Here is a 13,032-nt window from a genome sequence, read left to right as displayed (position 1 = left end):
CATTTGCAGATTAAACGCAGATACGGGGCCAATTCTGCATACGCGATCGTGCACGCAAAGTGTGTAATTCCAGTGGGCATCCAACTAACACGCAGCGAGTGCACAGCGTGCAATACATACGCACTTTGTTCTATAACAAGAAAAGTTTGTTGTCCTTCCGTGTGAACGACACAACTTCTAAAAACGCGCCATGATGCCTACACCACTAAAAACAAAAGTTCGGGTGTGTTCTCAGTTTACGCAATGAGTAAGAACCAACGGAGCGTGCAGCTGATGGCTGCGAATGCAAATACCATGCATTATTGATCAACAGTGAAGTGAACGTATGTGAAAAGTGCCACTAGGTACATCCTGCAGTGCAATGGATTCGCACCGAGAAAAATCTACAGCTAGGCATCGCAGAGCTTTCCTAAAGAACACGCATAAGAAGCATCACTTGTGAATTGACTCGCTGCCGGCTGAAAACACCTACCACTCCGTCGGCGCTGCTTACGAGGCCACTGCGGCAGCTGCTCACCGGAAAACGCGAAGTGTTTATCTGTTTCTCCGTTGGAAGGCTGCGCGGGTGTTTGCGATGAGGCGGCTTACTTAGTATGACTTCGTGGCCTCTCAGTGTTTTCTTCCTTCATGTGTAACCATGTGCCTCCGCACTGGGGCGGCGCCAAGGAGGCCACGCCTTTTTTTTTTTGCAGTGCGCGTGCGTGACGCCACTCTTTCCCTACCCTGTCACAGCTCGCCACGTGTCATCTCTCTCGCTTCACCCTCTCCACCGCTCGCAATGCTCGAGCCCACTCTTCACTTCGGCAACATCACCTCACCCGCGCCACCTCTCTCCATTTGTCAGCGAAAAAATTGGCAAATCCCACGCACAGTGGGAATCGATTATTTACGAAGCACGAATGAGAAAGGTTGATATGTCATTTTAAAATCAGCACAACATTACGAAATGCAGGTAAATGATGCCGTACATGACATCCGTCTCATGCTTAATGTTGTTGGATGCGTCGTTTACTTTCGACATCTATTCACATCACGTGATACCAAATTTAGTATATGTGTAGCTAGCGAAACGACCGTGAGCACGCTATGAGCGTGGTATGTTGTCACGTTCTTACATGACACGCGTTTCAGGATTATCATGTTTGCAACAGTAAAAAACTCCCAAGCGTTTCCCCGAAAGTGAACATGGTTAAGTGCGAATGCACGGGGTGATGCTATGAGGAGGAGTAAAGTTAAAATCCGGTGCCATTCGCCAGTGAGTTAACGTAAACTCCCCCGTGTGATCACATTGCGATTCCCAGGAACCATTAGACCCTCTCGGGAAATCTTGGTGAGTTTACGCGTATATGTGAGAGTAAATTCGCACTATAATGATGTTTATGTCCGCGGCCCGCTTCGCCCGCTTGCGCTCGGCATCACGGGCCCTTCGCCGCGCTGCCTTGTCTTAAACCGGTGCGTCATCTTCAACGACGCGTGCAATGCTCGCATTCGATTGCGTTGTAGTCGTTGTTGGAGGTATCGCAGTCGAGGTTGATGCCTGCGATGGATCCATATCTGTGATGACTTGCCGATCTCGCGATCTATACTTGCCGACTTGCGATCTATAACGTGGACAGCGTTATAGTCAATCCCTTTCCTCTTACTTTCATATCTTTGTTTTCTTATCAAATGGCCCATTGTTCCCAACATGGATAACAGTCTATATTGATTCCCTTCAACAAAACTACGCAAATGTTTTAGTCAGCAAATTCAATAAATTCAAAATTTTTTTTATTCACGTAGGTCAACTTTCTATCATTTCCATTTGTTAGAATAAGCGTTGACAAATTCACTGCATCTTTCTTCCGGTGGAAGTTGAAGTGTAACATACAAAACCACTGACAAGAGCACCTAAATGCAGTGTACTGCGGCAAAATATAGGACGTTCAATTAAAACTAGAAAAATAAGCGTAAGCACGTGAGCTGAACCAATTTCGCATGGGAAGGCGGGGCTTTTTGTTGTCCACATTGTCACCACACCCTAGGTAAATGTTTAGTTTGTTTGCATGTTTGTTTATTTTAGGATAGGTCGTGATAGTCAACGCATGTCATTTAAGTGCTTTTTTGACGAAGCGTACTTCGAACACACGTGAGTTGTTCAATTTTCAAAAGTCTCTGGTGGCACCTAAACACAAATTTCGTTAACCCAACGTCACGGCTCTTTAATAGGAGTACATATGTAATGTTTATGGAATTGAACGGCCAGCACTGCAACCACAAGTGACATTTCGCAAACATTAGGGTCTATTTGAAAAGTATTTTCCTGACCTAGCATGGCTCTGTGGCACAATGTTTATTGCCATGCACGATTCTTGGGTTAAATTCCTGCTAGGCCCTTACATTTATATTTGCTTTCGTCAAGTTAACGCTGCCGATGTCATCTCTTACTTAACGCTCACACGTTAAAATTATCCATTTGTGTTCTCGCCATTCTTGGGTGATTACTAAGTGCCAGTCACCAGTGGCGCATACCTGCCTTCAGATATGTGCCACTGCTTGGCGTCAAATATTTGGTAACGTACGCGACGCAATTGAGACATTCTTGACCAACGCGTCAACTGCGCCAAACCGTCTTACCCTGCCATGCTAATTTTGGTTCACGCAGAGTTAAGGGGGTGATCACGAAAGCACCCAGACCTAAGTGGCTAGATAGATAGATAGATAGATAGATAGATAGATAGATAGATAGATAGATAGATAGATAGATAGATAGATAGACAGATAGATAGATAGATAGATAGATAGATAGATAGATAGATAGATAGATAGATAGATAGATAGATAGATAGATAGATAGATAGATAGATAGATAGATAGATGCCAAGAGTGCTCGTACGTAAAGAAATGCTTCGCATTTAAAACTAAGACCATGCACCGATGTTTGTAGAATAAATTCATTAGTGAGAGGTGCTTATAGGGTAGGTGTCTATGGTGCACAGGAAAAAAAAGCGTGGTGCGCAAGTAATTCATCACTAATTGTCGTACCCACACGTGAGGTACTGGTTATTGCTTATGAAAGACAACAAAGTAAAAGCAAGTATAAAGTGACTGAAGACGTCTGTATATAGTGCGTGACCTTGAATTTGGTAATCTGACATGCGGAACATTCAAATGGCCCGGCCGATCCATTTCACACCTGGGCACACTTGCATTGAGTGCATATTCTACATCTAATAAAAAGGTATCTGCTCCCGTGACAGTTATAGGTAAGGTCTTCACGAAGGAAGTCCTTGCCATCTTCGAGCAACAGACATCCTGCCTGGCCGCCCAACCGACCTTGAAGTATTCATTCAAAATCAAGCAGATTTTATATCTCATTACAGTAAAAGATAAACATACAGAAAGATGTCCGAAAGCACGAAGATGCAGGGGAACCTGCTGTCCAAGACTTCAAAATAAAAACTACGTATTTTGCGAAACAGCACGTAAAATGATGGCGTGTATTTTCGTAAAGCAATAAATCAGTTTCGGGTAAACGCAGAAGGCCTAGCAAACAATAACATTGAAACAAAAATAAAGATCTAGCTGGCAAGGTAATAAAGACACAGTTGTTTTTTAATGAACTGATTGTAACACGAAGTTTGATATGAGATGAAAAGGAATTTCATATAGATACAGCCAGCAGCGTGACGACAATAAATATTGATACATTTTGTGATTCATTTTAGCGCTCCATATCACCATTCTCTTGAACATTTTTTTATGAATTGAATTCGCTCTTTTACTCTTGATATGCATTCCAAATGTCCCCATGGTCAAGCTTTCAAAAGGTATTCAAGCAGACAGGCGTGAAAAAACTGAAAACCTAGCATCACACAGTCGTTCGAACGAACTTACAATGCTAGAATGCGAATGCTTCCCGCTTTTACGTAATCCGTTTTTAAGCGATAGCAATATTCTTCCCAGTACAAAACCAGAAAACGACTTCGTACACGCGTTTGTACCTCGAAGTGCAGCCAACCTAACTTTCCTCGTCTACATCTCGCAGATGCACCATCATAGCAACGAACATGCCCAGTATTTTTTTCCTATTTTGCCCCCATCTTTATTAGTCGGCGAGAGCAGCGAGAACATGTGACTCCATCACCGGCAATAACGAGAGAACTTGGATAGCGTGGCCCGGCTTTTCGATAGTTGGACGCCGACGCGCAGGACAGCACCACGTCATGTTACCCGCGTTAGTTGCTGCTATTGTTAGACGAGCATGGTTTATCCCCGTTCCACCACGACACGTAGTGTAACAGCGTCGCGTCAACAGCAACGAAGTACAACTGACCTGGTTGCAATAGCTGCGTATAGACTCGAAGGTGCAGTCAATGACGGGCCGCGTGATCTCAAAGATGTCGTCGAATTTCAGGCGGCGTCCTCCCTGAGCACGGCTCTCCTTCCAACGGTGGCCGGCTAGCCGTAGCAATCCATTGCCGGCCTGCATGATGCCGAAGTCACGGCCGAACAGCACGTGGAACGGAAACGCCGCGCACATAGTCCGCACTCCTATGGGCAGGTCCTCTGGTGAGTTGCTCAGCGTCTCGGCTGCGTTACTGCCAATAAAAATGCCCAGTGCTAGTATCATGTACATTTATTGTTGAGGTCAGCCGCACGAAAGAAAACAGCTAGGAAACACGGCTAAGAGAGGACTGAGAAAGCAAACAATGAAGAACACAAGCGCATGTTGTTATCTCGGTTTACTGATCAACAAAGAGATATGCACCACATAACCTGTCAGTCAAACCTGGCACCACAAACCCTTGTGACTTACAGTTACATCATCATGAGGCTACTAAAGAATGTGTCAGAGACAAAAATCACGTCAGCTTGTTGACGAACCAGCATGCAGGGTGACAGGTGAGTGTAAATTGCATCGCCCCCCTCTTTTCGCATCATGTTCTGCATTGACTTGGTAGGCAAGGTAAAACAATGAAGGTGGGGGCCTAGGGCATCGCGCGTTCACAAGCGTGTCCACCTCGGTTGATGCAGGGTTCATTGAACACTGAAGGTGAAGTCTGCAACAGAGGCCTTCTGGATGACGGAGGTGTAGCAGAAGAAATAGCGTAATCAAAAATATAATTCTTGGCAAGTCAATGGTATGGCTCAAACAGGAGGAAGAATACGTTGCTGTTATAAATACGCAGGTATAACGTTGGCAGCAGGTCGGCAACATTAGCCGAAGCTAGGCAGCACGGAAAGTGGGCGATGAAATAAGTTAGTTGAATTCGGTAAAAAACCGTTATTGGCTTCAATCATGACTTGTTGCAGAAAGGGACTGAGAAGGCCCACGAACCCTTTGCATGTCCTTAACAGAAGTCGAAAAGTAAAAATTTGCTCTGTTTCTCTTTATCCTGTTCACTACATCACCTAATCTTTCTCTCTCGTTCATGGTCTCCTTAAAAGAGGTATTCATCACCCAGGTTCGTATTGCCACTGGCCCATCTAACCCTACTATGCTAGCTTAAAGTCGAGACTACCTTGAAGTTTTACACTGGAAGAATATATCAAAAACTAAATAGGGAAAATTAACACAAATATAATCAAATTTTTTACCGTTGGACATCGAGGCAACTCTCTATTAGCTCTCGAACAGCTTATACCGGGTTCTAAATCACCTGGGCCACATGCGGCCAGCATACTCCGTGCTTGCGGCCTGCTGCCCACACATGACTGTCTTTGTTACATAGCTTGGAATGAAAAGCAGCTCTATGACTAGCTTGTGTCACGCTGTCCCTCCGTACAAATGCACCATGCGCCGCAGGTGTTGGCGTGGTTCCAAGTAGGTCACGCCGCTACTGCACGTTGACGTCGCGGTTCCCTCGCAATATACGCTGACGTCACTCCCTTTCTCGCCTGCCGCACGCATGCCGCTGTCGCCTTGTCCGCCATTTACGCGCAACACCAGCCGTGACTGCCGCTTGCTACACCACCGACTAGTCAGTTCGTGCGCAATAAACCGGACGCACAACTAACGTACGAGTTTAAACATGCCTGTACGTATCACTTAGAAGACCTATGCCAGCCATCGTTTCAAACGAATCTTCCAGTGCTCACTGCAGCACCAGCGTTAGCACTGTTCAAACCGTGAAACCACCCTTGCGCAACGCTGCTGCTTCGCATCCCAACAGGGTTCCTTTCGGGGAGATGACCCAAGTTTTTTTTTCATTTATGTTCTTAACAATTGTAGTCATGTGCTACGCACAGGTGCTTGATTTTAAGAATATTTTCCGTGAAGCATCCCATGCGGTCGCATTATGTCATAACCTAAACTTGGGACTAAGTTTCCAACATTCAGACTTACAGTGAACATCACAGTCGTTGAAAAGTACGTATTAGTAGCGCTATCTTGCTCAAAACATGCCATCAAATTTTCCTCAGTATTTACCATTGTATAAAATGTGGCAAAAGCAATATTTATTTCACACTTTTGCTGACAATTTTTTGAAGCTCCCCCCTCCCCTTGCTTTAACCATCTTCATTGTCTTGGGCCTTGCGGCAGGCTAGTGACTGCGGTTCTCCAGCTCAAGGGAATTTGAGACCCCAGGTTTAAACTATGTTACTCAGTTAAATACGCGTTCAAAACCAATGTGCCACATGCCAGCACGTCTGTATTTTTTACTATATACGTTCTCCGGAACAACCCCAGTACCAAGCAGTTTATCTACCTTTGATCTACATGGCCTGAGACTGATACCATAGCAACGGTCGTTTGAATAATAAAACAAAACACATCGCGACGTCTGTGCCAGTGCACGCGATGTTCGACTCGCGGTATACCATCACGCCAAACATAGACGACGAGGAAATCGATGTGATGATACTCTCTCCCGAAGCAGTGTCACAGAGCAACAACTATAGGTCACAATTCAGCCGCGCACTGCCACAGCAGTCGTCTTCATCAAGTATCGATCGAAGGCTTGTTATGCCAAGTCAAAGAAGGCCCCACTTTGCGCTCCTTTACATAGGGAAATAATCAAGGCGTAAACTGACGTGCACGAAACAAAAGGGGCAACGCTAGCTTGCGCTACGTGAAATTGGTGCAAAGTCATCAACAATAGCACAATGTCAACCTGTCAAGCACGACTTCAAAGCCCAAACGTCTGGCCAGTTTCACGAAGTGAAAGAAGAAAGTTGTTGGCTTTGTCACTAGACCCTTGCGAAGTCTTTCTTTTGTTTTGCCTAACATGTCGTCGTGACGTCCCAATGCACCTGCAGTCGTTAAGGAAGCGCAGCTGCGCAGAAATAATCGTCCAACACGTTGTGTCTCCGAGCTCAGGTGTTGGGTAGATACTGTGACGAAATCAGGGCAGTAGTGGGGGAACGCTAACTGGGTGACTTCAAGTTCTTGCCTAGTTTATTTACACTCCTATGTCAGCGCCCATTCAGGCAATATATTTTTCGAGAATGTTGCAAACAGCCCAAAATAAATATTAGGTTGGCAATCAAAGCTTCAACTTTTTTGACACTGTACTTAAGACGAGGTTGCAGTGGTGGTGACGAAAACTGAAAGGAAGTTTATATGCCATGAACATATATTTCACGCTAACACATACCTGCTTTATGTATATGCCATACTCACGCGTCAATGACGCGAGAATGACATTGTCGTTTTTGTGCATCTCAGAACCGCTGGGGAACAGATGAGAAACCTATTTATAGAGGGGTCCAAATTATAGTACCGAGGGTTATTTAGCATGCATCAAATTACAGTGGTCGCGTAGATTAAAGGACCATAGAGGTATAAATTTCCGGAGCCATTTTTTACACGTCGCTCGGAACGACATCATTGTTTTGGGGCGTTAAATTCGAACAATTATTCCTACCTGAAGGCACGGAACTTTCCCCGTAGTAACGAGGCTTGTCCCCTTTTACACAGTTGCACAGCAGCTTAGCCAAAGTGGCGTTTAGCAATGTGGCTACAACGCACAAAAATATCCACGAAAAAAACGGTAAATCAAATTGTACCTTGGAAGAAGGCAGCTTTTTCCTTCCTTGTTCTGCTCCGTCACTTCCATAGTCACATGAGCCCTGTCTCCAAACTCTGAAACAACGGAGATGTTGGCGCGCACCTCCGTATTGAAGAACTCTCGTCCCACCACTTTAACGATTCCAAGCACGATAGGGTGGAGGCCTGCGTGTAAAACACATATAAAAATACCAAGAAGCACTTTCACTAGCAGTGGCAGTGTGTGCTCATCTGACAACCAGTGTGCTTAATTGACTACTATTCCCCTTTCCCGCTTACTAATTAGCTTTTTTTCATACTCAATATTGAAGAAAACACAAAAAAACAAGTGACATACCATGCACTCGCGAGGCTAGCCTACAGCGCATGTATTAGTTCAGGAAAGGAGGTATTAGTTTAGGAAAGTGATGGACAAGACAGTTTTGATTCACCACACCAAGTGGTATTTCAATCTGGCTCAAGCAGTTTTATCTCATGGGATAAGTTGACAATATGACATTACTAGCACGCTAATTTAAAGGCAAGTGCTTAACAACCTTTCCAAAGGTCCTTTCGCAATGATACTAACCACTCTAATACGAGGCGAAATCGTCGTCAGCGCCGTCTAATAGCGAGCCGCTTGCAATCGAGAACATTACTCTGGTGAATGTTCAGCTACAAATATGCTCTTGACAGCAAATTACTCTCCACAAGACGGCGCAAAAGGTAATTTGGCATTTGTTCACAGCTGGAAGCAATTTGCGGCAGACTGTAAGTGTTCTAAACCCACATTTTAGAGCACTATGTAATCACCCTGAAAATTTATTTCGACGGAAAGTCAAAGAAAGAGAGCGAAAGGGCGTACCACAGAGCATCGTGTCTTGTCAAAAAAAATTATGAAGGCTTGCCCTAAGCTGCGCAAGACTTCAAAACAGCGAAACTTCCCAATTCTGAAGACTAATGTGGTTGCGTCCAGGTTATTTATACGCCAATGCCGAGGTAATGCAAGTTGTTTCTAGATTGCTTCTAGGTTGTTTTTAGGGCCATGCGAAGGCAATGCCAAATTGTCTCTACGTTCGTTTTCAGTGCAGAAAGTTTCGAGTGAAGATTGACGTAGACACGAGACGAATGTCCAAATATATGATTAGAAACCAACCAACGTGGCCTTGTTGGCTGAGACCTTTCATTGCCTAAAGGCCTTCGGCTCGCCACCGTCACTTCGCAGCCACTCTTTCGGCTAATCTTCTTTTTTGATGTTTAGAGAAATAGTGCTCAGGAGTGGTACTTTGTCAATTTTCGTTGGACCTACTCGTTTAAGGTAGTTTTCTGGAGGGTTGCGTCATGCTGCTCTTAGGTTGTTCTTCGTATTTAGTTGACTAAGGATGAGTGCCGGGACTTACTCGGTGTCTGTGGAACATGATTTATGATGATGACAGCCTTGTGACACGCCGAACTGACACATTTTCACTAAGCTATTGATAACTTTTTTCTACGATGCGCACAATACGGATAGCTTAAACGGCTTCATTGTTTTTTTTTTTTCAAAAAAAAAAAACACCCCAGCCAGCTCAGTGACGCACCATACAATTTATTCTCCGGAAGACATCACTGCGCAAACATCAGATGCAGTCCCGATATGTGCTAGACAACGCGAAACATTCTCGTGAGAACAGGATTTGAGGCGTACCTTTTCTGTCGCTGTAGTAGTGTAGCAGTATTTGACCGCTGGGACCTGGTGTTACGCGAAAAGAGGGCGCCCGCATGCCCGGATAGGTGGAGGCCAGGTGGTCGTGCAGATTGTCTAGGTTTGTCAGGAAGTCGGCCATGTTGGAACCTAGGACACGCAGGATGTGGTCGTAGCCGTGCTGCTGACAGAAGTACAGGAAGTGCTCCCCGAACGCTTCTAGGCATGTGTCTAGATCCAAGCCTGCACATTGCGAAAGTTGACCGTTACCTCCAAAAGCCCTGTGCTTTATAATTGTGTTCATCGACAGCGAACTCGTGAATCATTCTAATTACGTTACATAATCCGTATACCTATTACAAGAAATATTTACAACTGATTGGTGCTACATTCACTAAAAAAAGATACAAGAAGGAATTCTTTCTTCAATAAGCTAGTTTTCTTCTTAGGCAAAACGTAAGCTGATCAATGCATAGCAAAAATACTTTGTAGTATGCAGTTTATATGTTTTAGTAAAGATAGACAGATACTGACCCCACAACCTTTGAGTGATGCGGCAGAAGCTCCAACAATACAGGTACTGAGGAAATCGTTTACCGGATCAGTTTAGTGAGCGTTTTTGTAGAATTTAGATAGGTTATTTGAAAGTATTTCTTGTAGATGCGCACATTTTTTTTTTCAAAATAAAAGCAAAGGTTGGTCAAGGCTTTAGCCCAAAAGTGTTCCCCAATACTTGAACCATTAAACTTTGCCTACGCTCTATATTGCCATTTATGGCGAAGAGTGGCTTTCACAAAGTTGTTTTCATCTTGTATAGAAATGGCTGACAACCCCATCTGTGACAGCTTTGGTAGAGAAGAGACACTGCAGGACATCTTTTGCGACTACCCTGACTACAATGCGCACGAGAAAAAAATCACTTGCTGTCACAGAACCTTATGACGGCGGAAACCATTCTGGAATGTCGTCTAGAGAGGTCATCGCTAGTAAAGGTGACGAAAGCAGTCTTGAGCCAATTAAAGGCAACAGACTTGTACCAGCGCTTATAGATTACTGATAACTGTGAAGTGCGACTTTGAGTGGACGTGCTTGCCTCTCTCTTTCCACTTCTAACATTCAAATTCAACCATTCCTTGCCCTAGTGTAAGGTGGCATACCACTCCTAAACTGGTTAACATCCCTGCCTTTCTTTTCCCTTCTGTTTCTTTCTCACTTTTTTTTTCGGCATGTATGGCCCAATTTCCAAGCATGAAATTCACTGGCTGCTTACATTAACTGCAAAAAATAGCGCTTCTGGCGTGAAAGACATATTTGTACTAAATATATTTAAATAGGTTAAGTACTATTGTTGCTGTACAGTGTCACGGGGTCGTGACGTTGAAGAAGGCAGCAGCCAGCGTTTTCAAAACTGTGCCTCTGCCAGAAAAGTGAAACAACATGCCAACAGCAATAAGCTGTCGACTGATAGCGGCCAACATACTGTCGGTCGTCGGTAATTTATCAAGCGACGAAGTAAATCAGCACTTACACACGTGCTATCAATGATTCCCGCGTTATCGCGAATGGGCGCATAAATTTCACAAAGCTCTAATGGTTCGGTTGGGCACATAATCTCGTCATAAGGATCAAAGACTATCTAGCTATTCATTAATGTTTCCATGTCGGTTTGCGTAAGGCAGCAGTTACACGTGTAATGGGGCGGTAGCATAAATAAAAAGAGCATGTGTAGCAGAGCGACGTGTTTTTTTTATAAAAAAGGGCCATTTTTAAATATAGTCGCCATCGAGAAAGTGGCATGAAAATATATTACAATGCATACTAAACTCACATAGTTGTGCATATTCTCTATCAGCTTCTCTAACAATCCCGAAGTTTCTACATACATTGTGTTTATTCTGCATAGTAGACAAAATTAAAGGTTTAATACTAAACCGTCAGAGTGGGACTATGGTGTCCACGCAACTTGAATAGCTAAAAAAGAGAACTCATGAATTCATCGAGTCTAACGTTCAGACGCTCAGTAGTGCGCTATTAGAGATGCCATACCAAAAAATCTTAAAAAATATTGCAGTTTGGGGTTGTCTGTCCAACGCCCCATTTGTGAACGAACATTTCTCAATTCCACCTGCGTTAACACGAAGTAGGTCTCTTTAAATCATGATCTTAATATCAAAAGTGATATGTCATGTTCTATAAAGCGGCAAGTAGGTTTACTATCCTACACAGAGTTGGCTGCTGAACACTAAAAGAAAAAAAGTTACTGAGAGAAAAACATGTCTAGGGAACGACATTTAACGTGAATCCTGCTTAGTACAAGATGTGTTCTTGCTTCGCTGGGCACATTTTGCCAGGGAAGGCACAGCAACGCTGAGTGTGGCTTTGAACAGTAGCGTAGAATCAGCTACTTAAATTGAAATGTATTGAAATAGTTTAAAAAATATTTGTTTCGTTGATGTAATGATTTTCGTTCATTTTATTCCTTCCAATTTGTGTAATAATTACTACACTACAGATATACAACTGTGAATGGTCAGTAGCTGTCTTTTCTTTGTCATATTTGTCTGTTGAATTCATTTGAATGCAACTAAGAAATTAACGAGTCCCTTGGGAAAAAGGAAGTCCCTTACTACAGTACATTTTAGTCGCATACAGCTGCCTTGCAACATGTAAGTGCAGGTTTATGAACCCTGCGCAAGCCATTTGACTTGCCTATTGGGCATTTATTAGGAATGGCTAGCCTGCTGTTATCGTTTCTTCAGCTGTATTGTACATTAGTTGGAAACTTAGTTTCGTATTCTCTATACCCTCCGCCCCCGCCGCGGTGGTCTAGTCGCTAAGGTACTCGGCTGCTGACCCGCAGGTCGCGGGTTCGATTCCCGGCTGCGGCGGCTGCATTTCCGATGGAGGCGGAAATGTTAGAAGCCCGTGTACTCATATTTGGGTGCACGTTAAAGAACCCCAGGTGGTCAAAATTTCCGGAGCCCTCCACTACGGCGTCTCTCATAATCAAATGGTGGTTTTGGGACGTTAAACCCCACAAATCAATGAATCAATCAATCAATCAATCAATACCCTCCGCAGCTAGAATATTTCAAATGACGTACTCTAAGCCAATAGGAATATTGGACTCTTGGCAGCGGATTGTGATAAAGTGCGCTTTCTAAAGAAAATGTTTGTTATATTAGCGCCATAGCGCAATGGCCAGCGTAAGTTCATTTGTTACCGTAGAGCTGTCATTGCGTAGCCAAATTGTCGGTGTCTGGGAGCACTACCAATGTCGAGACCTTCCAAAGTGCACCAATACCTTTGTTATTCAGCACTTTTCTCGCGACCTAATACTTCCATGCAAACTCAACTGCTGCCGGCCGTATCCTCC

The 13,032-nt window shown here is 44.0% G+C and overlaps 1 protein-coding gene across 1 annotated transcript in view; it reads right to left on the bottom strand.

Annotated features, from left to right (window-relative positions):
* Positions 1 to 13,032, bottom strand: part of LOC119169589 (guanylate cyclase soluble subunit beta-1-like) — a 124,188-nt gene that overhangs the window by 40,072 nt on the left and 71,084 nt on the right. Inside the window, exons 4-6 of the mRNA XM_075887293.1 lie at positions 9,660 to 9,899; positions 7,993 to 8,158; positions 4,316 to 4,580 (exon numbers count right to left, since the gene is read on the bottom strand). Of these exons, the coding sequence (XP_075743408.1) occupies positions 4,316 to 4,580; positions 7,993 to 8,158; positions 9,660 to 9,899 (671 nt within the window). The remainder of the gene's footprint in view (positions 1 to 4,315; positions 4,581 to 7,992; positions 8,159 to 9,659; positions 9,900 to 13,032) is intronic.

The sequence above is a fragment of the Rhipicephalus microplus genome, chromosome 2 (genome assembly GCF_043290135.1).
Source record: "Rhipicephalus microplus isolate Deutch F79 chromosome 2, USDA_Rmic, whole genome shotgun sequence".
Classification (NCBI taxonomy): domain Eukaryota; kingdom Metazoa; phylum Arthropoda; class Arachnida; order Ixodida; family Ixodidae; genus Rhipicephalus; species Rhipicephalus microplus.
This window is presented reverse-complemented; position numbering and strand designations above follow the sequence as displayed.